This window comes from Oryzias latipes, chromosome 13 (assembly GCF_002234675.1).
Source record: "Oryzias latipes chromosome 13, ASM223467v1".
NCBI lineage: Eukaryota > Metazoa > Chordata > Actinopteri > Beloniformes > Adrianichthyidae > Oryzias > Oryzias latipes.
Window position 1 is genome coordinate 19,862,552 of NC_019871.2, and position 25,762 is coordinate 19,888,313.

Below are 25,762 nucleotides of genomic sequence, written 5' to 3' on the forward strand. Positions count from 1 at the left end.
GGTTTAGAATAGAATAGATCATACCATTGTCATTTATGTGGTAAGTGTATTATGAAGTATTCGTAAGAATAATGGAAGTATAATGTACCTATAACATACGGATGAAGCTGGTATATATTGTGTCCTTGAGCCAAACTCTAGTCATTAGTGAGGTGCAGTCCTTGCCCCTCACTGACTGCACTCACATGCTTAATGCATGGAGTGCGCACATGATACGTATGTACATGTATATGTGTTTGCCACAATCTGTCATTCGGAGCATGGTGACAAACTTAAGTTTGACCATTTTTCATCTAGAGACAGCCTGTGTCCACCCGTGACGACATTTAGGTCTAAGGCTTTTGGAGCATTATGTTTTTTTTTACATTTAGAACATTTCATGTTACACCAACACGAGAACAAAGTTCTGTTTGTAGCGGACATTGCAAACCTTTCCAGAACTGTAATGACTGAACTGTACAGTTCAATTTGAATTCTGGTGCTGAAGACAAAGACGTCTGTTTTTGAGCTGAAGAGGAGAAGAACCGTGTTCGAAGCAGAAGAGATTCTTTGTCTCTAGATCTGGAGAGGAGATGACAGACTGAGCGTAAACGTCTGCTGGATCCTGCTGTTCAATTCCCCACAATGCCCTCTGCTGTCCGTCTTAACCACACCCACTTCAGCTGTTTGGCCAATAGTTTTGTTTGGAAGACTAAACAACAGTTCAGCTAGGGTTGCGTGTGGAAAACAAACAGAGGTTTTGTCTTAATGACGAAGCATAAACATCGATGATGGGGGAATTTTGGTGAAAAGCCTTTCAGACTCAGAGAGTAGCCACCGAATGAAAAGCGGGAGGATTTACATATACATATATACATACCCAGGTTACAGATGGACGCGTAAACATCTTGTGATTGAAATAAGAACCTCATTGATGATTTTTATTTTTTATTTTTTTATTGTTTTGACTCATAAATCAGTACAGTTTGTTTTACTTGACAGTCTGCATGAATCTGAGTGCTCCAGATCATGATCTGAACACATGACCAATTTCTAAAGTGATGACTTGGATGTAGAAGATCTAACCTTCATAAACTCTGTTTTTAGGGAGAGAATCAGCTGTAAAGGGGTCCTTCTATTTATTCTTCTTGTGAAAAGATTACATTTTTGCCTCAAACTGAAAATGTGTTTGGCTTTGAAGGTCACACTGAAGGCCATACTGTAATGAGTCAAAAGCAGTGTGACACATCGCAACAGTCATACGGTTTTTCTAAGCTCTGCATACTTAAATGCACATGTTTATCTTAATTTAAACACGTGCATTCTAATTCTTTCAGCTGCTGCTTCTAATTATTGCTGCATTCAGAGTCAAACTGATGTTTACACCACAATTTAACCTCTAATTTGATTCATTGTTGTGGCTGAACGCCCCGCCCTCTAAGCAGACGGGTATGGCCTGAGTGAGGTCATGGTAGGAGCCGTGCAAATATGCCTGCCCTCCGCCCTTCTGCTTACTGTCAACAGAGTGTCATACAAGGTGGTGGGAAAAGGAGGGTGGGGGTCTTTGTCTTCTCATCTGCATGTTTTCCTCTTCCCTTCAAACATCAGTCCAGCAGACTTTGTCCTCAGATCTCCTGAAGACGCAGCTGCATCTTCTTCTGTGGTGGATTCATGATTCCGTTTTTCCAGAACTGACCACTCAAGAAAAACTTTACATTTTTCTTTCTGAAAAGAATTGATGAAATTCGTAAAACTAGATGTTCTAATGTTCTAATGGCTACATTTTTACTTTAACCTCAATTATTTGATTTTCTTAAAACGATAATAAGGAGAGAAAAAACAATACGATTCCAGGAAAAAGCAAATCCTCATTTTTTTTCTGGCTTTAACTCTTCTGGCTAATAACTTTAATTTAATAACTTTATTAAAACACAAATTAGAAACAAACTCTGACAGTGAACACCTTCACGGTAGGCACAGATTTTTGCTAGAGAGTTTTGCTTCATGATAACCCGGAATATATCTGAATTTACACTAAAACTAAATTTATCATAAAAACAATCATGAATGTCTCCAAATCAAATCAATATTCTTAGTCCAAATTTTACACTATATTTCTATAAACATTGTACTGAACTTGTACATATGTATATTATTCCAGCAAGCAAGCCATAGCAAGTTGATGGTTCTGCATGCTGAACCCAGTTCTGTTTTCGGATGTTGAGTCAACTCTGCCCCTTGTTGGTGTGTTGCCTTGGTTTGGATTTTGGATAGAATATTATGTCCATGACCCTGGACTGGATTTTTCATGGATTCTCTTCTGCTCCCAATTCCCCACATTGATGTCTCCAGTGTGCATCTCTACACAAGAGGCTGTTTCCTGGAGGTGGAGTACTCCCACCTGACAAACACTAACACTCCTGTGTTTCTGTTACAGACTCCCCTGTGCATCTAGCAGTATCATTGTTCCATTACCACCTGAGCTTCAATAAATTGCATTTATCTTACCCTCAGTGTGCTCCTCCTTGGGTTGTCTGATGCCACCTCTTCCTGACATATTTAGACTTTTATGTTCAAGCAGTTACATATTTAACTGTACTAATGATTTGACATGTTGATGAATCTTCATGAAAGCATTGAATTCATTACCTCTATCATATAAAAAATAAAGCCAGAACTGAATCTGGGCTCGTCTCGATGAACTCAGCCTGCCGAGGAGTAATCAGTGAGATCCAGATTAATTCAGATTATTCCAGAGTTGTTAAAAACTGCAAAATGTATTTTATTTTTCAGATGAAGTTGGCATTTAATTCTCACACACATTGCTTTAATTCTTTTACAGCAACATTTTTTATTTTATCTCCAGTCTTTCCTTTTTTGTTCTACACTGTATGAGAAAGCACGTGTTTTTGGAGTTACAGCAAAAATGCCATTGTCCGTTTTATTCGTTTTGTCAAAATAAAATGCAATTTTCAGCCAAAATGTGATTTTTTTATTAATATTGTAAAAGTACATTTAAAATGACTTGGCAAATTATGTAATGAGGCTGAAGACACACATCTTCAGTTCATGTAAGCTGCTAAACCTGTCTCTAATGAGCTTTAGTGTGATTATTAAGTGTTACACACTTTCTTGAGTTTGGGTTGTGGACCTGACCCCAAGAACACTTTAAACTTGTTTTATTGATCATGATCACATGTGCTCTCTTCTGGAGCTGACTGAACTTGTCTTTATTTCAGGTAGAGGAATATGTTCAGAAACCAAAGAAGAGTTTAAATTCTTTGAGATGTGTCAGAGCAGAAAGTCAGGAGGGTACAGAGATGTTTGATAGTTCAGGGCTCAGTTTTACCCTCAAAAATGCAAAAATAGAGGAATTGAACATAAACATTGTACCTTTAAACATGTCAACAGACCACAACTGTTCTACAAACAGGAAATCAAACTGAGCCCTCAGAGATTCAAAGAGCTTTGTACGGGGTTTGACGACTGAAGAAACCAAACCAGGATAACCCCCCCCACTTCAGACAGGATCATGGTATGGGCCAACGAGCTGGATTTAGGATTTCATTCAGTTTAACCTCTGACCACGCCCATCACTTCCTGTAAAAGACAGCATTCAGGTGTCAACCAGTGTCTACAGGTTAAAACTCTATAATGCTAATCTAACAAATGTACAAAAAATAAATGAAATAATGATATTAAACTAGATTAATGTAACATGCTACCACGTGATTGTGAATGAAAATACCTTTACCTGAACAGTCTAATCATTCCTGGTTGTTGCAGTCTGTGTTTCCAGAGCAGCTGGGATGTTTCTGGAGATGTTCACAGAGGAAAACAGAGAAACACGCTGGGAGGATTTTACACTAAGTCGCTAAACTATGACAAAGCAGATGGGAATCTTCTGCATTTCAACTTCCAAAACTCTCATTTCCATACTTCCTTGTTGATTTTCATTGACATGGTTGAACTACATTGAGCACAAATCCTTGTAAAAAAGCAAACAGCAACATTAACTAACGCGGTTGCAGACATCTATAGAAATCTGAGGTTTTTCCGTCCTTCAGAAAATCTTTAAACACAGCTGTTCAGTGTTATTGCCTCATAAAGTTATGATACACACAGACAGCAAGTAATCTTCTACTTGGAGTAGTCCTTAAGTAGTATCCGTCAAACATTTGAGGTCATTGTGGAAACTTTAAACAAGTTCTAGAAAAACGCATTGGATTGTGTGTGTGAGTTTGCTCCGTTTTCCTCTGTTAAAGCTTATATAACCATTAAAATGTTATTATTTTTTTTCATTTTTAAATGAATTGTTCTAAAGAAAACCTAGATATATTACAGAAGTGGATTGTGGTCACATTTTGTCTCTTGGACCTCTTGGTTTTCAAAAGGAGATCACTCTCAGCTTAAAAAGTTAAAGCCCATATCATCATTCTTCCAATTCCCTGCCTGAGAGTGACTTTAAGGCATTTCTACAACACAGACTGGTTTCTCTGAACACAAATCTAGGTGTCAAGGAGAACATCTCCTCACACGTTCTGTTGGTTTTTGACCTTTTGACCTCAGTGCTCCATCTCACAGAATCAATAATTTAATTACAGAGACTAGAACATGTCAATTGCTTCACAGAACCTGCATTAAGTGTTTTAAAGTGATTTTTTTTTCCTGAAATATGCCAGTTTGATAATGTTGGGTTTTCTTCGCACAGTCGGATATGGAGTCCCACAGGGCTCTGTGCTCGCTCCAGTTACTCTTCAAGCTTCCATTAGGTGACAATGTTAAAAACACGTTTTCATGTCGGTGATACTAAGCTGTATTTATCTACTGAAGTAATACTACACTCACAGGTGTATAAATGTTTGATACTTTAAAGACACAAAGACTTGCATGAATTCAGATTTTCTTTCTCTAAATTTGGGTCACAACAGGATTCCTGTTTTCAGATGTGTTCAGGTCTCAGTAAATCAGCCTGGATGGTTTAGTTTCATCTCTAGTCTGACCGTGAAGAAAGAGTCATTTTTGACAAGAACATGACTTTTCCTCTTACATAAATCAAGCATCTTAAGTGCAATTCGAGCAAAATCCGGAACATCCTGGCTCCGAGGGATTCATTATTTTAGGATTAGCCTACAGTAACTCCTAATTATCAGACTGTCCCAAAATGTCTTTGAAAAAAAGCTTCCAGCTGACCCAAAATGTTCCAGTTAATTCAAATGAAAATCATTCACGGAAATGAATTAATGTTCTCTTTTTTATTATGTTTTCTTATGATGAGGACATGCATTTTTCAGAAGGTTTTCCCGTGTAGAGGTCAGCACACTTGCTAAAAGTCTTTTTTTAAGACCCCCACTGAAGATCCAGGAATCATACTGTAACTCTAGATCCTTCTACAACTCAAACATCTCACACAACAGGCCACTGAAACCAGATGTAACACAGATCTCTGGTGAAGATAAGATCGTCAGGCGCAGACTTGTTACACAAAAACAAGGACAGAGAAAGAGACAGAGATGATCCATTTAGGTTCTCACAAACGTGACGGTATGACGCTTCCAGGAAAAGTGTAAAACCACATGAGTCAAAGAACATCTTTTACTGTAAATTATGTTTCAGTCAAGAGACTTAACATTTGGAATTAATTAAGAGACGAACATCTTCCTGAGCTGCTGCTTTCATGTCCCTCCACAGCATATGGATTAATGGAGGTTAATGAAAGATGAGAAGATCTCACTTTTTCAACTTAGATTTCCATTTGATCAGATGTTGCCACAACATTAAATACTGTTTGTAATAGCTGTTTAATTATTCATGGACTGTTCCTGAACACGACATGTATTAACATATACAAAGCTTGACGCAATCCAACTTTTCCCTCCAACTCTCATAAAAACTCACAAACATTTGAAAACAGTGCAGAGAACTCTGACAAACTCTAATTTAATGAGCCGCTCTGCACTCAGGTTTGCTCCGTTCTCTACCATCCGCCAAAAAAGAAGGTTCAGGATCAGCGGGATCACAATGTTTTCCCTAACATCAGAAGGAGGTTTTAGGATCCTGGCCAGCTGAGCATCAGGGATGTTCAGAGACCCTGAAGGCAGGAAGACTCTGCTGAATTACAAGCAGGAAAAATATAACAAAAAATACATGAAGTTATTATTGTTAGACAGGGTTAAAACAGGCAAATGAGAAGATATTAACACATTAACATTCAGACAGGACAGCAGGAAAAACCGTTTTATTGACAAACTGAATTTTGCACAAATTGATTTTACTTGTATTGAACTGAAATACTTTATTATACAAGACTATATTTTGTTCATGACAGAAAAAAATGAAAAAATAAGAAACTTTACACTTTACTTAACTAAATACACTTAGTTAAGAATAAGGTAAAAAATGACTGAAACAGACATTTTTCAATAATTAAGTAGGGAGGTGTATGATCAGAAATGCTGCCTCTAGAGTATCAAAGGAAAGTTACAGACTCCTTCATCTGAGAAAAATGTAGTGAAAATGTAGAATCTTTAATAAAAAAAACAAAATGATTGGTTTTAATTAGATTTCCTTCAGAGAGCTTGAAAGATTCTGATTTGGTCCAGAATCTAGCTCAAAGGATGCCTGAATCTGGACTCCAGTCTCATTTCTTCAGACAGCTTTGAAAGCTCCTTGAACTTTGGTGCAAAAAGCACTCTGGTCCACCTGACAACATGAATTACTTACAGGTAAACTGCAGATCCGTTTTCCAGTGAATCTAAAAGTTAAACAGAAGCAAAGAAAGTTCATGACATGACAAAAAGATCTTTCAGCAAACATTGAAAGCCATCCATCCATTGTTTATAATGCCTCACCCAGGGTTTGGATGCGTCTATCCTCAGCTCTTCTGGGACGATACAGAGCATTCCAAGGAAAGTTGAGAGGTAACATTTCTCTGTGGGCACAGGATCTTCCACGAGGTTTTCTCCTTGTCTATGAAGACTCACTAAGAAGCTGCATTAGTTGCATTTTCGGCTGATTTTCCATCGACTTCAGTTTTCTGGATGTGGAGGAGTAGCTGCTGTTCTTGGAATTCTTCCAGATGACTGAGCTTTGCATTGTGTCTCTGGAGCAGATGCTTCTATTCTGACTCTGTCCTCGGCCCAACGGGCTCCTGCAGTCTACTACCGCTCCATCCTTATCTGTGCTTAGACAGCCGCTTACCAATATACCTGACTGCCTCCACAGATTCATGCTGTCCAATCTGTTTACAGAGACACTATCCAGGCTTCTCTTAGTCATAGATTCTGTTCATAAGTTCTGCTCTCTGATTAATCCTACATGCAGTTGTAAAAAAGTTATGCAGATCTTCTAAGCTTCACCAGTTCAGAAATACCATTTTTGTTAGCCGTTCACTGCAAGTAGATTCACCTGGAAAAACAGGCTGCTGGAACCACAGCAGCTTCAGAGTGGAGACCGCTAAACAAGAAGCAACAGGAAGGTTTCAGTTCTGAAACAGAAAGGGGTTTGGTTTGGAAGCCTGTTTGCAGATGACTTGGTCCTGTTGGCTCTTTAAGCCAGACATTCGTCTCTGGCAGAAAAAATCCGGTTACGGTAGATCCAGTCAGTATCCTGCACGCAAAGACAACATTAGATTCAAATAAAGCATTGTGAAGCAGTCCCACGAAACCATTTTATTTTAATTTGATGAATGGAAGATGGCTACATAAAAAAAAAACATCTTAATTAAGTGCTACATTGGACAAATATGTTAAATCTTTTACTGAATTTTTCACTTAGAGAAATTAAAGTGATTTTTTTTATCACAATGTTGATTTTTTTTACCTCGATGTTGAATTTACTAAACACTGAATTTATTCGTTATGTTGAATTTTCTTGACTTATGCACTCAATTTATTAATGTTGAATGATGATTTTTTTTTGTTCCATTTACCTCAAGTTAATTTTTATTACATAAATTGTATATTCATGTAGGACCTCAATAAATACCACTTTAGTCAGTTGACTTTCACAATTTATTTAGAACAAATTTAAGGTAAAAACAAATCATCTGCTAAATGGGCCAAACACAGGACCCAAGTGCTTTGAAGATATTTGTGTCCTCACGTGTGTCTGTGGACAATAGCCACATGTGAACACATTTAAACTAACACATTCAGTGGGACAAAAAAGTATTTCGTCAGCCACTAATTGTGCAAGTTCTCCTACTTAAAAAGATGAGAGAGTCCTGTAATTTTCATCAAAGGTATACCCCAACTATGAGAGATAGAATGAAGAAAAAAAAGTCAATAAAATCACATTGTGTGATTTTTAAAGAATTTATTTGTAAGTTATGATGGAAAATAAATATTTGCTCAATAACAAACAAGCAAGATTTCTGGCTCTCACAACTTCTTCTAAAAGAGGATCCACTCGTTACCTTTTTTCATGGCACCTGTTTGAACTCGTTATCTATATAAAATACACCTGTCCACAACCTCAGACAGTCACACTCCAAACTCCACTATGGCCAGGACCAAAGAGCTGTCTAAGGACACCTGAAACAAAATAGTTGACCTGCACCAGGCTGGGAAGACTGAATCTGCAATAGGTGAGCAGCTTAGTGTGAAGAAATCAACTGTGGGAGCAATTATTAGGAAATGGAAGACAGACAAGACCACTTATAAGCTCCCTCCATCTGGGGCTCTGGGAGGGTAATGAAGGAGGGGCTTCGTAAGAAGCATTTCAAGGTCCTGGAGTGGCCCATCCAGTCTCCAGATCTCAACCCCATAGAGAATCTTTGGAGGGAGTTGAAAGTCTGTGTTGCCCAGAGACAGCCCCAAACCATTCCAGCTCCAGAGGAGATATGCATGGAGGAATGGGCCAAAATATCATCAACAGTTGGTGAAAACCTTGTGAAGACTTAAAGAAAACGTTTGACTGCTGTCATGGCCAACAAAGAGCATATAACAAAGTACTGAGTTGAACTATTGTTATTGACCAAATACCTATTTTCCACCATAATTTACAAATAGATTTTTAAAAATCAGATGATGGGATTTTCTGGATTTTCTTGTCTCATTTTGTCTCTCATAGTTGTGCACACAAACATGCTCTACTGCAGACCTTTGTTGCAACCAGTGGTTATTTGAGTTCCTGTTGTCTTTCTATCAGATCTAACCAGTCTGGCCATTCTCTTCTGACCTCTGGCATCAACAAGGCATTCTTCCCTCAGAACTGCTGCTCACTGGATATTTTCCTTACTATTCTCTGAAAACCCTAGAGATGGTTGTGCGTCAAAATCCCAGTAGATCAGCAGACTGACACCAACAGTTGGACAAGTGTGCCTTATAAAGTGGCCCATAAGTGTAGATGTAATGTGATCATCATATTTTAATTAGTAAAAATAATTGTACTTCACATTTTCAGCACAAGTACACTATAAGGTAAGCTCCATCAATTTTTCGTTTCTTTTATTGTAATTGGAAGAGTCTTGGTTTCTGTTTTTTAAATCAGGAAGGCGTGAATCTTCTGCGTTTTTGTCAGACAGAGGTTGAAATGAAGGATGTTCAGGAAGATCAGACAAAGTTCAGACATATTTAAAATACTGAAACATGATCTATCAAACTTACTTGCACCGTTGATATTCTTCCAAACGTGACTGGTGACACAGAAAAGCAGAAAGTCACTGAGAAAAAAGGGAAAAAATGTTTTGATCCACATGACTTCCCTGAAGTTTCACTGATTTCATTCCTTGGCAGCCGTCTCCATCTTCTCCAGACGGTACACTTTCCCGTGAGAACAGTTATCATGGGGGATCAATGTATTTTTCCTTTCCTCACATTTTTGAAAAGTTAAATATGATGGCTGCTGTTAACACCTGAACATGTGGGGGGGGGGGGGGGGGGGGGGGGTGATGTGTGTCAAACGTGTGCAAGCTGACAGGTTCTGTGCTTTGTCAGTTTGGAGACTCATACCTCAGACTCCCTTCAGCAACAGTTCCTGTGTTTCATTAGTGTTTTCCAGAAAGAGATCACAACCGAGCTGCTGCACATTTTCAAAGTGAGGCCCAATCGTGACACAGAAGGGACCGAGCTGATTTTGAGTTTTGAAAGAATTCCTGCATGCAGAGCATCAAGATGTATTCGACAGACCAGCCGGATGACAGCAGAATGAATGCAAAAAAAGCAAGACTGTGTTTGTTTGTCAACATTTTGTGACCCCGCACCCCCTTGAGTATATTCCACATGCGTCCAAACAACTGGTTCCAGATGAGGCCTGTAGAAATAGAGACATTTTTATTTTATATCCGGCTGAGGGAGCAAAAGGCTTTACAGCAAAACCAACCCCCTTGGATGCCTGAAATGTGACTTTGAAACGCACATTTCTGCAAAATTGTTTTGAATAAATATTCACAAACCAATAATTCATGGAATATTTTCATTACAGGGAGAGAAGACCCCAAATAGTTATAAATTATGGTTCTATTACCGGTTCTGTTCAGAATCGTTAGTGACAGAATTTATCTGTGCAGCCAGGGGCTGGAGAAGGTTTAGTTTGGGGACCACAGGATTTCCTCTCATTCTTTGCAGATGATGTTGTCCTGTTGGCTTCTTTGAGCCAGGACCTCTAGGATGCATTTGGGCGGTTTGCGGCCGAGTGTGAAGTGGCCGCGATGAGGGTCAGCACCGCTAAATAAGAGTCTGTTGTTCTTGACCTGAAAAAGGTACTTTGCCCTCTCTGGGTGGAGTGCTCCTGCCCCAGGTGGAGGAGTTTAAGTATCTTGGGGTCTTGTTCATGGGTGAGAAAAAAGTGGAGCTTGAGATTGACAGGTGGATTGGTGCGGCATCTGCTGTTTTGCAGCCACTGTGCTGGTCCATTGTGGTGAACAGAGAGCTGAGTCAGAAAGCAAAGCTCTCAGTTTACCTGTTCTTCTTTGAGATTGAAGATTGAAGTCCCGAATGCAAGTGGTTAAAATGAGCTTCCTCTGCAGGGTGGATGGATGGGTGTATGGATGGATGGATAATGATTTGGCATTATTTTATTCCACACTATTTGCAGATGTTGGTTTCTACACTCCAGGAACTTTTCTCTTTCTGCAAGTCGTTTTGAACCCCCAGGAAAACATGTGAACATCTTAAAGTTACACTTCTGAAATGACTTCATTTATTTTTATTTTCCTCCACCCTTTTTACACCACCAAAGGTGTCAAAGTTTAGATGCTGCAGGAGCTTCTGCATGAGCTGAAGCATTCCCTCATTTCTGCACACTCTCGGGTTTCTCATAAACATCCTTCAATAAACTTTCCAGAGTTTGAGGTAGGTTTGCTGGGAAAAAAGACCTCTATCCTCGTCCATAAAAAAAAGGACCCAAGAGAAAGTCAGAGATACTTGACTGGGACATAAAGTTCCAGAAATTACTCATTTTCAACTTTCTTGGGATATTTGTGCGCTTTATTCTTTTAAAGATAAAACTAATATATGGATGAAAAAAAAGGAGATTTAAGGAAACGTTCTTCAGACTCCGAAAGGATTAGATACTTTTGGAAGGAGACAAATGTGAACAGTATGGAGAAAAGTGGGTCTGCTCTGAGGAGGTGACCTTTAGAAATTAAAAGTTTGAAGCTATGTTTAAGTAAAAAAAGAGAATGCACAAAAAACACTTTAAACAACATAAAAACCCTTTTTTTAATGTTTCTTTTGGGGTTTGTCAGCCAGCAACAGAAAAACATGGAATAACTTATCAGAAGAACAACAAGTTCTCCTTTGCTCACTGTGTAGATACACTGCAGCTTTTCCTGCTGCTCAGTTCCTGACACATTAATAACTGATAACTGAGTGTTATGTAAGGCAGCGCTCATGCATCCGTTAGTGCAGAATGATGTCATTCACCCACACTGAGCTTTACTACATCATTTGTTTTTCTTTGTAGTCTGCACACATGCATGCACATGTTCTGCTGGATCCAAACCTCAAGTTCTTGCCACATCGGCATTTCAGTTGGCAGCGAGGCAGCGAGGCCCCACTTCAACATGACCTCATCCCGAACGCTCACACTCTGTCAGAGAAGTACCTGAGAGGGCGCACGCAGAACGAGGTTACAGTTCATCTGGAGCTCCGTGGGGTGAAGTTAACTGAGGGAACCCAGATAATTTCAATACGGCCAGATGCGAAGAGGAGCCTGAAACAAACGCAGAGTCAAGGGTTCAGGTCCAGGCGAGAATGTTTCTTTCTTTCTTCCAGTACAATGGAAAATAGTGAATCTGGAGGATCCAGATAACAAATGCTGGTGTCGTCCAGGACAGAGTCCATCAGAAGTTCAGGAAAGGGTCAGAAACTCAGAATAATTGAGCATCCATGTCCATAATCCAAACTCCAGGTGATCAGCAAACAACACACACCAAGGGGCAGACTGAGAGTCCTATAAAGCAAAGGTAAAACATGGGTGTTCATGGAAACATTTAGGAAAACATCCACCATCCAAGGACATTCACCAAACCATCCACCATCCAAGGACATCCACCAAACCATCCACCATCAAAGACATCCACCATACAAGGACATCCACCAAACCGTCCAAGGACATTCACCAAACCATCCACTATCCAAGGACATCCACCAAACCATCCACCATCCAAGGACATCCACCAAACCATCCACCATCCAAGGACATTCACCAAACCATCCACTATCCAAGGACATCCACCAAACCATCCACCATCCAAGGATATCCACCAAACCATCCACCATCCAAGGACATCCACCAAACCATCCACCATCCAAGGACATCCACCAAACCATCCACCATCCGAGGACATCCACCAAACCATCCACCATCCAAGGACATCCACCAAACCATCCACCATCCAAGGACATCCACCAAACCATCCACCATCAAAGACATCCACCATCAAAGGACATCCACCAAACCATCCAAGGACATCCACCAAACCATCCGAGGACATTCACCAAACCATCCGAGGACATTCACCAAACCATCCACCATCCAAGGACATCCACCAAACCATCCAAGTTCATCTACCAAACCATCCACCATCAAAGACATCCACCATCCAAGGACATTCACCAAACCATCCAAGGACATCCATCAAACCATCCAAGGACATCCACCAAACCATCAACCATCCAAGGACATCCACCAAACCATCAACCATCCAAGGACATTCACCAAACCATCCAAGGACATCCACCAAACCATCAACCATCCAAGGACATTCACCAAACCATCCAAGGACATCCACCAAACCATCCAAGGACATCCATCAAACCATCCAAGGAAATTCACCAAACCATCCACCATCCAAGCACATCCGCCGACACAAATATGTTCCCATAGCAAACGTTTTGAAGGACATTTCAAGCAGACTTGGCTCCTTGCAGCTCCTTCTAAACTGCCAATAGTCACACAAAAACCTGAGCAGCATCAATATAAACAATAAATTCCAGGACATTCCACTTCAAACAGATGAAATCACAAAGTAATAAAACAAGTGTCATTTAAAGTAGCCGTAATGATGTTTAGCGGGAGAAAAAGCTGCATTTGTTAAGATACCAGTATGCAAGATAACAAAACAAAAAAAAGAAAAATGACAAAATAAAGCTTTACGAAAAAAACACGTTTGTGGATTGCTAAACAATAAGCAGTAAATATTGAAATATTTCACTTCTATTTGAGTTTTTCTTTAGATTAAACTTTGAGAATGCCCTTGTTTGAATCCCAGCTGAGTCCTTTCTGTGTGGAGTTTACATGTTCTCCTTGTGCATGTGTGGATTTTCTGCGGTTCCCTCCCACAGTCCAAAAACATGCTTCATAGGTTAATTGGTGTCTCTAAATTGCCCTAAGTGTACATGTGAATGTGTGGCCCTGCAAAAGGCTAGAGACCTGTTTAGGGTGTACCCGGCCTTCAAAATATGGCTGTGATAGGCTCCATTAAGCCAATGATCTCCATATCACTGAATGGATGTGGATGCACATATCTGACCAAACACCAGAATTGACAGACAGGAGAAAACACGGCGAGTGTATCCTGTATGCAAAATTTCATGATAATCAAACTCACAAACCTGCTTTTATTAAATTTTATTGCTATATATTCTTAAGCCGTTATGTTTGCGTTCTTTAGAGGACATCAGCTGAGCTGCTTATCCAGCTAATACAGAGAATTCAAAGCTGCATGAGATCCGATGGTTTGTTTTTAAAGATGAAATTAATGATAATGATGCGTCAAGTTGAAAAAGAAGCACATTTTTAATATTTGTAAATTCTCACTGTGTTTTTGTTCTTCATCACACTGACTCACATTTCAGTCACCTCCAGTGAGATTCTTCTTAGAAGTTTGAAACAAAAGCTTTGGATTTAAACATCATGAACTGCATGTTCCTGTTCCTCAGATGATTCCAATCACTTTCCCATTACCCCAGCAGAGCCAGAGCTTTATCTCATGCAGCATTCCAGTGGAGAGGGCTTCATGTTTGGGCTGGAGTCCCAAACAAACTGCTGTTTGTACCGTTCCTGCTGTTTGGCCAGATAATTAAGCAGAAAAAGAAGAGAAGAAAAGATTGAGAAATTCCTCAATTTGAGGCTTTGCCTATGAACAAGGCGAAACAATAAAAAGCTACATTTGTGTGAACAGCACAAGCTAACAAAACAAAGCTGTTCAGAGGAAGTCTGATTAAGTAGAAAATGCAGGACTCCTTTTATTTTCAGAATGTAAACCCTCCAGGGAGAACTAAAACTTGGGAGAGGACAGATGGGTGACTAGTGACCTGAATCCCTCCATCAGTTTCCTGAAAGTCACATGTCCAGTTCCCCTCCTGGGGAGTTTTGGACAAAAGTAGCAGAAGTTCTTGAATTTTATTTTTTCGGATTCTTGTCCAATCGTTACCATATATCCTGAGTTTAATTGAATTTAACTTTATTTATCTCACAGGGAGAAAATCACACACCGTGGCAGCTCAAGGAAAAACAAGGGATAGTGCAATTATAGATCACCAAATATCTGATCAAACAAAGAAATAGGCACATGAATAATTGGGCTAAGTTGTAAACATTTTTGATGACCTGGTCACAAACAGGAGTTGTGCAGTGGGAATGAATGACCTGCGGTGGCGCTCGTTTCTACACTGCGGGTGTCTGAGTCGGTCATTGAAGGAGCTCCTCAGTCCCTTCAGTCAGGTTCAGTGGGTGAGAGCTGTTGTCCATGATGGATCTCAGCTCGGTCAACGTCCTCCTCTTACCCTGAAAAGAGTGAGAAAAGAAAGGCAGAGGGCACTACGAAGTCATGAAAATTCCTGGGCAGAGGTCTGCACACTCCAAAGGACATCAGTCTCCTTAGAATATGGAGGTGACTTTGGCCCTTATCTAGAGGTCATCAGTGTTGAGGTGAACACCGAGGTGCTTGGAACTGTCGACGATGTCAATGACACTTCCCTGGATGTTCACAGGTGTGTGGGCCACCGTTTTTCATCTTTGGAGGTCAGTCACCATCTCTTTGATCTTGCTAGTATTTAAGCACTGGTGATTCCTCTCACACCAGCTCACAAAGTTCCTGATAGTTGAGATTTTCTGTCATTTATCTGTGCTGGGATGAGAACTGTTGCTGGAAGAAAAAGCATCACCTGCTGCAGGAAGATGTGATCAGGAGAATTTCTGTGGAAAGCAGAAAAACGTATATCCAAATGTATAGATAGGAGGAAGCAACACACTCATCTGCCTTCATTTCAATTCAAAAATCAGATGGAATTGAATCTAAAAACTCTCTTTAATGCGGATACAGACTAAGTGAGATGCTGCCCCTTCAGAGATATCAGGGGTTTACAAGGTTTTCTAAAAGCAGTGTTGCAAATGATAAAAAGAAGATAATTTTAGAACTTTTATAAGAAGAGACAAAACTAAACGAGAGGAACTGATTTTATTCTGCAGAAATCCAACTCACCGTGACAGCAAACATGCTTTAATGATACTACGGTCTCCCTATGAGTTTCAAAGAAAATTGATTTCTGGGTAACATGTTATGTTTTCATATTGTTGTGAAATTATTATTCATTCAAATTATTTCTTTTATTTTCTCTGACCAAGTTCCACTTTCAAAGTCTCCATAACAATTAGGACAGTTATAAGTCTGTGACTCTACTGTCTGCTGCACCTTTTCTGTTTTGTCACATTTAGATTTTTTTTAAAGGAAAAAAGGCCAAAACACAAAATTCAGACAGTTCCAAAGCATAACACATGAAGCTTTCAGACCGTTACAAGAACAGGTAGACAACTGCATCAAAATGCAGCAGGTTTGTCAGCTCAGCTAAAAGTCCACAAAGCTAAATCAGTGTCAGGTAGCTCGGTCAATATCCTTTGTTAATAATGAGCAGGGGAGCATCAGAGAAGAAACAGGGGTAATCAGGTTCCAAAACCAGATTCAAGGCAGGCGGCAGGCAAACAGAATCAGAGGTAAAACAGGGACAGCAAATCAGATCCAGACGTAACACACATTAATGCAGGCAGAGCAGCAAAAACAATACTTCACACTGAGTGAGGCTCAGTGGAGTGCTTAAGTATGCTGTGAGTGACAGTCAGGAGTGCAGCACTCAGAAGCTGCACGCTGGGGTTGCTGGGAGATGTAGTCCGTCTAGAACTCTGGGGAAGGTTCCCGCCGATGACCAGAGGGGGAGACAGTATGGAGAGAAATTAGACTCAGCCAGATTTGTGCGTGCGTAATTCTTGATTCGTGCGTAAATTAGGATTTGTGTATGCATATTCTTGCTTTGTGCGTTTGTAAATTAGGATTTGTGCATAAATTTGGATTTGTGCGTGATTTTTTACTCACATAATACGTTTTGTGTATAAATTAAAAAAATATAAAATGAAAAAAATACAAAATGCAATTTACGTATGCACAAATTAAGATTACAACAGTTTGAAACTACTTACACACACACATCTTTAAAAAACACGCACGAATCCCTTGTTACGCACACACGAAGCCAAAGTTACGCACGGATCTACCGTGAGACTCTTTTCACGTCTCACAAATTCGTCCGTAAGTGCTGCGTTTAAATACCAGTGGAATGCTCGGTCATTAGAATTTTCCTAATGGATTTATGTATGTCTTCGTTTTCCTCGTCCGAGGCTGACATCTGGCTCAAAACTTTTTTTGCAATGTTAGGTTGGGAGCATGAGGAGCTGTAAGCTATAGCAGGAGAGTGTGTAAAACGGCAAAATGATAATTAAAAGACCACTGGGGACACTTTGTAAATAGATCAAGAGATGATAGGCATGGGTCTTTAATCCAGCCTCTGGTTGGTGTCTTTTTGCAGAGATGTGTGGAACGTCTGGCATTAAAGATGCTGCAAAAGACGACGGCTGAAACCCTTAAGCTTCATACCTGTGGTTTGTTAAAGTGCTCGATACAGGGAAAAGTTTCAGAAAAGTCTTGAACCAAGGCTGTGCATAAAAGTGAGCTCAGCATCTAAAATCATTCTCCAAGTACACTAAGTCTTCCTTCTTCTGCCTGGTCTTTACTGGGGTATGCAGCCAACCACAGCCGTCTTCTGGGGCAGGATTAGATCATTCCGTCTGAAACTGCAAATACTGCACAAACCTTTGTGGAAAACGATGGAAGAATAGAACAAAACAGCCCAAAAACAGATTTATCTTAATTGTTTTGTGGATTTTACAAACACAATGCTAACTAGTTGTACTGCAATTTTAATTTTGTAATTAGTTTCAGTCATGCATCTTCTGGGATGCATGGATCCATGTTCATGCATGGTCTGGTATCATGTGAGGTCTTGGTGCATCCTCTGTCTTTTGAGAGACTTCCTAATACTGTTATATTCCACAAATTTGCACCACAGTGCATTCTTTGATGTGGAAGATAGCTTATTCACTAAATATTTCAACCTAAAGATCCTTTAAGTTACAGCCATTAAACCCTCAGTGAGTCGCTGAACCACAAGACTTAATCTTAAACACAGATTTGTAAACTACATGTGAGTAAAGTGTACACATCTGTACAGCTACTGCAAAAACGGAGAGCACAGTTTACAACACACAGAGCGGTTTATAAACTCAAGAGCTCAGTTTATATGTCGGGACGATGGATTTCCGTTTATCGCACAGCTGACTGCAGTCCAAGTCTGTGTCAGCACGAGGAGTTGTGTAAGTTTGCCTGCAGAGGTCACTGACCCGTGAAAGTGTAAAAGAACGATCAAACCAAAGGACAAGCCAGCGTTCTGTTTGGGAACGATAGAAACCAGTTTCAGTCTTCTGAGGACAGCGCTGAGAGACAGAAAAAGCAGCTGGAAACCTGGAAGTTCTTTGAAACGTTTGCACAAGTTTTGCTCAAGATCCTGAGAGGCAAAGCATAGATTTTCAGTTCTGTAGAAAACCTTAGCAGAGTGCAGCATTTCAAAATGCAAACTGAGTTTGTAAAAAATAAACTTTGTCTTTTTCTTTGGAATTCATTTGAATCTTTGCATCAATGCAGTAAACTCATCTAGTGTCTTTTAATTATTCTATGTGGAAAGAAGTAAAGACAAAGCTGCTCCAATATCCATAACATTTGAGTTCTTTCATGAAGTGAAAGTCAAGGATGATCATCTGTCATGAATGGACATATCTGTTTGCCACATTTGATTATTCAAACACAGAATAATGTTTCCTTTTTTTGGTTGAAACCCAAAAGTTTTGAAAATTTAGCAACAGAAACATGAAACCAGGTGATTTTTATTTTATTTTTTATCTGTGTTGGTATCCGAAAATATGAAAGGCTTTAAAACCACTGATAGAAAATAATGGATAAAAACATGTATATTTCTGTCTTTCAAAATAAAAGCAGAGACCATAACAACTTGCAGATTTTTTTATTTTATGTGTAGTCCTGAAAATTTCTAATCTGCCTCCTCATTGTCTGATCTGGACAGTTGTAAAAACAGGAAGCTCTCAGATAGTTTTAAATAGATTGTTGCCTACCTTACCTTCAGGCCTTTACATGCAGGAGTTTGATCCGGTTTCTAGAACAGTTTCACAAGAAAACATTAAAAAAAAAACATTGATGGTGCTCAGACAAACCTATCGACAATGTCTTCTTTTTTTCTGTGTGAATCCTCAGTCATCTAAGATGAGGCCAAAGATTGATCAAAGATTGGCTCACCACAGGAGACAGAAGAACAGAACTTTAAATTCAGTTAAAATCGTCACATTTTCACCATAAAAACTAGCAGATTTCAACTAACAAATCCCTTGTTTACCAGTTTTTATTTTAAGGCTGTGTCAGAATTCCGACCCTAATCCCTAACTACCAAAACCCTATATAGTGCGGCACTATATAGGGGTTAGGGCGGTAATTCGGACACAGGGTAACTCTTTGTTTATGAGGTTAATTCTGAAATGGCGTGTTCTATAAACTAACATGTAGTTTGAGGAGAGATCGTCCAATATTTCATTCAAATAGAGCAACAGGCTGGCAGAGCAGGCGCTGCAGAACATTAGATCATGCTCTTCAAGCTCTCACACGTTCTGTCTCTTGTTCTTACCTGTAAAGGTTTCATACAACCTGACTGATTCTCAAACTGGCAGAGAGTTGAAAGTAAAAATAAACTTTAGTCTGTCAGTAATCAGTCAATTTAAATGGCTGCTTTGCTTTTTTTAGGCACTTTTTTGTGTTGGAGATCTGCCTGGTGTTGTTCCAGATCTGTCAGCTCAACACAGGAGACGTAAGGCCAACATGAAAGATGTTTTTTTTTTTTTTTTAACATGATTGGAGAAGAAAAACATAAAGAAGATGGAAAATACAAAAGCCTTGTTCTCATGAAGTTCCAGCTAACACGCCAAAGCCAACATCTGCATGACCTGAAGGACAAGTCGCCGCTTTTTAATGTGCTGGTTGTGACCAAAGGTTTCAAATTCAATGCAAAGGATGATGAGAGACATGGCATTAGAGATAGAACCAGCAGATGTTTGATGGAGAGGCTAACTGGGATAGGCTCCAGCAACCCATTGACCTTCAAAGGTATTCAGCGGGTTTGGAAAATAGATGGAGAGATCAATCAATCAATGGTTGGATTCCTATTTTGGTGTTCTTCATCTTAAAGCAAATACATTCATACATAAATACATAACCTTCACCTCAAGCTGTGATTTAAATGTCATTATTATACAAAACTAGTGGAAAGAAAATCAAATTTTATAAATCCTCTGTCTCCTTTTATAAATTTGGATTTTTAAAAACTTTTTAACAATCTTATGGTTAAAATAATATTGTCTTTCATAACAAATTATTCAGATATGAATATTTACTGTCTTCTGTCTGTTTAAATACTGTTTAAATATTTTCAGAGATTAACTAATCAGTCTCTGATGTCAAATAATTTACTCATCTGTTTGTTTGTGAAAATAGAAAAATGGAATTGAATCTTTTCCCAACATGATGCAGATTGTTTATCTATTTGTTCAGTAGATCATTTATGGAGTTTCATTTTTAGATTTTCAAAGTGTGGAGATCAAGTGATCCGTACACTTTTTCATGTGTTAATCTGAAGAATCAATATATTTTATAATTGATCACAGAAAAAGACAAACTTGGACACAATTCGGTCTGGATTTTTATTTCTTAAACCTTATTTAAAAAAACAAACAGTGACTTTAAAGCATCTGGAAGCTGATGATGGACAGTTTCTGTTTAGTGTCACTTTAACCGACTGTTTCACACATTCACATATTCATAATCACACCAGTCTGTGTTCATGTGTCAGCGTGAAGGTTTGTGGTTCCAGCCCTACAGGAGTAAACACTGGATTATTAGACAGATTTCTTTGTTCTTAAAGTGGAGCAGCTGACAGAAAAACAATCAGGAAGGTTAAATTAAAGGTCATTACAGTTTTTTAGAGGATCTGATTGGTCCTCATGTTTTGATGTCGTTAAAGAGTCAACACAAGACTCCAAAAAAAAGAGTCTAAAATAAGATGAAAACTGCTGTAAATTATGATAACAATAAAGTTTCACAGAAACCCACATTCACCAGAAAACAAACAACAACAACCAACACACAAGTAAACAACCATCAGTGCAGATGTCAGTGGGCAGCAGGAAGTCGGACAGTTCCTTCATTCTCTAGGTGTCACCACTGCGACTCAGTATGGTTTCTTCAGGACACAGAAAACACGCATGTTAACATGCAAACATACACATGTAAACACATGTAAACACACAGATGTAAACCACACACATGTTAACACACATGTAAACACACACATATTAGCACACACATATTAACACACACATGTAAACACACACATATTAGCACACACATATTAACACACACATGTAAACACACATATCAAACCACACACATGTTACCACACACATGTTAACACACACATGTAAACACACATATCAAAACACACACATGTAAACACACATATCAAACCACACACATATTAACACACACATGTAAACACACATTTCAAACCACACACATGTTAACACACACATGTAAACACACAGAGGTAAACCACACACATGTTAACACACATGTAAATACAAATGTAAACACACACATATTAACGCACAAGATAACAAACACATGTTAACACACAGATATTAACACACAGATGTAAGCACACAGATGTTAATACACACATATTAACACACACATGTAAACACACACATTAACACACACAAATTAACACACATGTAAGCACAGATATGTTAATATACACAAATTAACACAAACATGTTAACACACGTGTGCAAACACAAACAGGTTAACACACACATGTAATCCACACATTTAAACACACACGCCGCATGTGAACTTAAAGAGTAAAGTGTAAATGGAATAAGCATGTATTTACCTTACAATCTTAGATGGTCTTCTTGCTGCAGAAAAAACAAACATGGGTTATTCTGATGACAGTCATCCTCCTCTCCCAGCAGACTGTTAAGATTCTGCTGCAGGTGTTGCTCACCTGAGTTCAGGTACAGCAGCAATATAATAAGAACTCCTGACAGACTGATCAGAACGAGGCCCACAGCGAGGTTAAACATCAGGCTGGAGGGTTCTGCAGAGAACAGACATGCCACAGATGAGCCTCTGCTGCCACCAGGTGGTGCTTCCACTCTACTACACTCCTTACCTTCAACTTGGAGGATGAAGCTTTTCTTGATGGGCATCCTGAGCGAGGGATGAGAGACGCTGCAGGAGAACTGCTTCCCAGACAACGTCAGCGAAGCCTTGAGGTAAAAGAAGGCCGACAGAGAGTAGGTCTGGTCCTGGTTGTGTTTGTGGCTGGAGAACAGAATGTTTTTGAGTTCCTGAGGCAGAGGGGCGCCAACTCTCTGACCTGACGCCGCTGGGTTCTGCTCATGCCAGAGGATCTCCACGTCCAGAGGGTAGTAGTTCTCTGCTGTGCAAACAACCTTCTGCTCCTTTCCCTCCTCCAGCACCAAAGTTGGACCCACATTCAGGGAGACCCGGGGAGGCTCTGGTGAGTCCAGAGTGACTTAGAATCACTTTAGGAAGTTGACATTTCTATGTTTACAACAGAACAAGTATGGAGCCTGTGACCTGATATGGGTTAAAAAAAAATTGTTCCCTTGAAATAATTAATTTGTTCCTACAAAAGATTAATTCATGTGTTAGGTCATTCATAAATACGGATGGCTTGCTGCTTGTCCATGTCATATTCTGTTATACATTTATCCTGTTGTTTTTGAATGCACCTTAGTTACAGTGACAGGTTGATTGGTCAAAATGCATTATGGGATATGTGTGATGCACGTATTCCATTTTACAAGCAAACGAGCTCCACGGCCAGAGCTCTTTTGCTTGTCATACCGGAATCTGGGCAGCTGGCTGGCCGGTGTAGGTACCATAACCGTTCGGCCTGCAATAACCGTTCGGGGTCCTTTCGACTGAGGATAACATCACACTACGGTATCCCCACTTGGACAAACTACATAGCGCGGAGATCTGCTCGGGCTCTACATATTTTCATTTCACATTTCCTTTTGTAACCCAAAGTTATTTTCCCTCATAAGTTGTGTCTGACATTATTCTTTGCAGTGTTTATGGAGAGATTTTGCCACAACCCACTTTGTAAAAAGATCTGTGGCTGTTAGAATGAACCTGCTGTTCCACGCTAGAGAACCGTATCTCTGATTGGAGCAACTGGAGTCTCGTAGCTTCGTGTTCGCAGGCAGGGAATATGATTTGTTATAGTGTTCGGTCCGGAGAAGGCTTCGGACCGCAGTCCGTTCGGCTGCAAATGCACTTAATAAGAATCTTAACAATAATAAAAGAACATTTAGAAGATAATCTCACTCCATGTCAGAGCTCTGTTTGTTTACAATGGACCGCATAATATCTTCTTCTATTGTAGTTTTAATTATCCGATACGTCAACGGACAGCCAATCCCATAATGTGACGTCAGCACTAGTCGAAGGACCCCGAACGGTTGTTGCAGGCCGAATGCTTATGGTACCTACACCGGCAGACGGAGAGCCGCTGTGGTAGGGGGAAGAAGTCAGCTCGGGCCTTCGATATTCGATATTTTTCTTATTTTCATCGAGACAATAATATATAGATCCCCTAGTTTGATTCTTGTTTTTATTTTTCTGCATGATATGAGTAAAACTCGCGATATTAGCGATCAATATTGCGATGACGCTATAACTTGAGAAACATGAAAGAAAATAGCAAAACGACCAAAAACATAATTTCCATTACACTGCAACAGTTTAATGGAAGAAAGAGTCAACATAATTTAAATTATACTCCAAATGACCCTCGTCTACATAAGGAGGCAAATATCTAACATGAAAGAGCTCCATCCGATTGGTCAAATGCATAAATAGATTTATTTGATTCGCTAAATAGTTCAAACTGCCATAAGATTGTTTTTGCAAATTTAAGGTAACCGCTTATTGCTGTCTTTTGCGATAAGCATATTGCACAGCTTGATATTGCGATAACGCTAAATTTGCGATTTATTGCACAGGCCCAGAACAAATTAATGATTTCGTGGGAACACGTTTCTTTTGTTTTTACCCATCTCAGGTCACACGTATACAACTCCTAATTTTAAATAAGGGTTAATTTAATTTGAATTGTTGAAAGTTTAAGAGACTTTCTTTCAAAATAAAAGCTTTTCTTTTTCCAGCAGCAACAAAACACTCAGTACAGATAAGAACCCTCAGCAAATGATGCAATAACAGCAACTCCAGACCTTTTCTGAAAAGGTCACATTTGGAAGCATTTGTGTTTTTTTTTTTTTACTTCCCACATAAAAAACAGTAAAACAAAACAAAACAAAACAAAAGTCAGATGTGACACAAATCCCAGAAATAAACTCAAACACTGTTTTCTTCTAGCCTTAAGAGGCTGAAGAAGAGGAACAGATGTTTTCAGCTGGATCACCAACACTGTAGCAGTGCGACCGCTGATGGTAAAAGAAGAGGACAGATTACAGGTTTTAGATCATCTCCTCACCCTCGACGTGCAGGTTGAGCTCCATGTTGGCGAAAAGCGGGTTCACAGTCAAAGAACAAATGTAGCTTCCTTCGCTGCTCATCTTGGTGAAGGGGAGAGTGTAGGAGGCATCTCCCCCAGCCAGGGCCTTCTTCCCAACTCCAGAGCCATGAATCTCCCCGGAGCGGCTGTTGTAGCGGAAGAGCATCCTTCTCTCTCCGCGGGACTGCCAGTGCCACTCCACGGTGACGTTTGGGCCTCGGTGGTCGATGCTGAACTGACAGTGGAGTTTGGGCTGCGAGCGTAGTCTGACTTTCACAGATGGAGTCTCTGTTTTCAGCAACATGGCGACTATGGACACAAATAGGATGAACCCTCTTACAGGCCTTCGTTCTGACATGCAGAAGCAGCGTCAGATGAAGGGGACACCTACCTGTGGTGGTAAGAACCTCTCGGTCGGCGATGGGCGGCCAGCTGCGGTAGTCCTGCTGTCCTGGAGGAGGTTGGTCAGACGGATGTCTGAGGAAAGCAGTGACGCTGAACTTGTCCTTTCTGTGTCTGAGGATGCAGGTGTACCAGCGGTTGTACCCCTCTGCCCCCAGGGCGGGCCAGCGGACATGGATGCCCTCTGTGCTGTACCGTCGGACCTCACACTCCAACTCCTCTACCTCCACCCCTTCAATGGACCGCTGCAGGTCCAGTTTTGAAACTAAAGCAACATAAAAAGTCATGAATGTAATTCTTTCCTGCCCCGATTCGTGTCTTGGACAGAAGCTCACCAGTGATCAGGAAGGTGATGGCGTGGGGATTGACAGGAGCGTCTCCTTTTAGACCAAACTGAACCATAGCCTCTCTGGGAATGAGCTGTGTCTCAATGTGTCCTTCACTGTTGTTGGACACATGTTCGTCAGTGAACTGACATGACAGCCATGGTATCTGCTGAACGCTCCTCACAACTGAGAACACAGAAAAACTAACATTAAACACACCCTTCATTTAAATTTAGTTCCTTTCATGAACTAACTGATAGAACAGCTGCAAACATACTTTAAAATAACTTACCTCCAATCACATAAAAGTAAATAACAACTTTCTGAAATACTCCCATTTTGATTATTCAATTGAATTTCTTGGTTCACCTTGTTTCTACCAGCAGCCAGGATCTAAAAAGTACTTTCATTTTCACTTCTGCAGAAAAAAAACGATTTGCCTTTAGCTCGCGTCACATGACCTACAAGATTAAAACCATAACAAAAAAAAAACATTTTTATATATATTCATAAACACAATAACAAATGAAATGACGTTTAAATCTGATGTAA

At 39.8% G+C, this 25,762-nt stretch overlaps 1 protein-coding gene across 1 annotated transcript; it reads right to left on the minus strand.

The window, feature by feature from the left end:
- Positions 1–20,560: 20,560 nt before the first annotated feature.
- LOC101166570 (tapasin-related protein) lies at positions 20,561–25,749 on the minus strand. The gene is made up of 8 exons (XM_004075732.4): positions 25,503–25,749; positions 25,220–25,396; positions 24,874–25,149; positions 24,462–24,791; positions 22,107–22,454; positions 21,939–22,031; positions 21,825–21,849; positions 20,561–21,113 (listed from the first exon to the last, which is right to left on the minus strand). Exons 1-8 carry the CDS (start codon positions 25,546–25,548, stop codon positions 21,089–21,091), a joined length of 1,320 nt encoding a protein of 439 aa, XP_004075780.1. The 5' UTR covers positions 25,549–25,749; the 3' UTR covers positions 20,561–21,088.
- Positions 25,750–25,762: the final 13 nt, after the last annotated feature.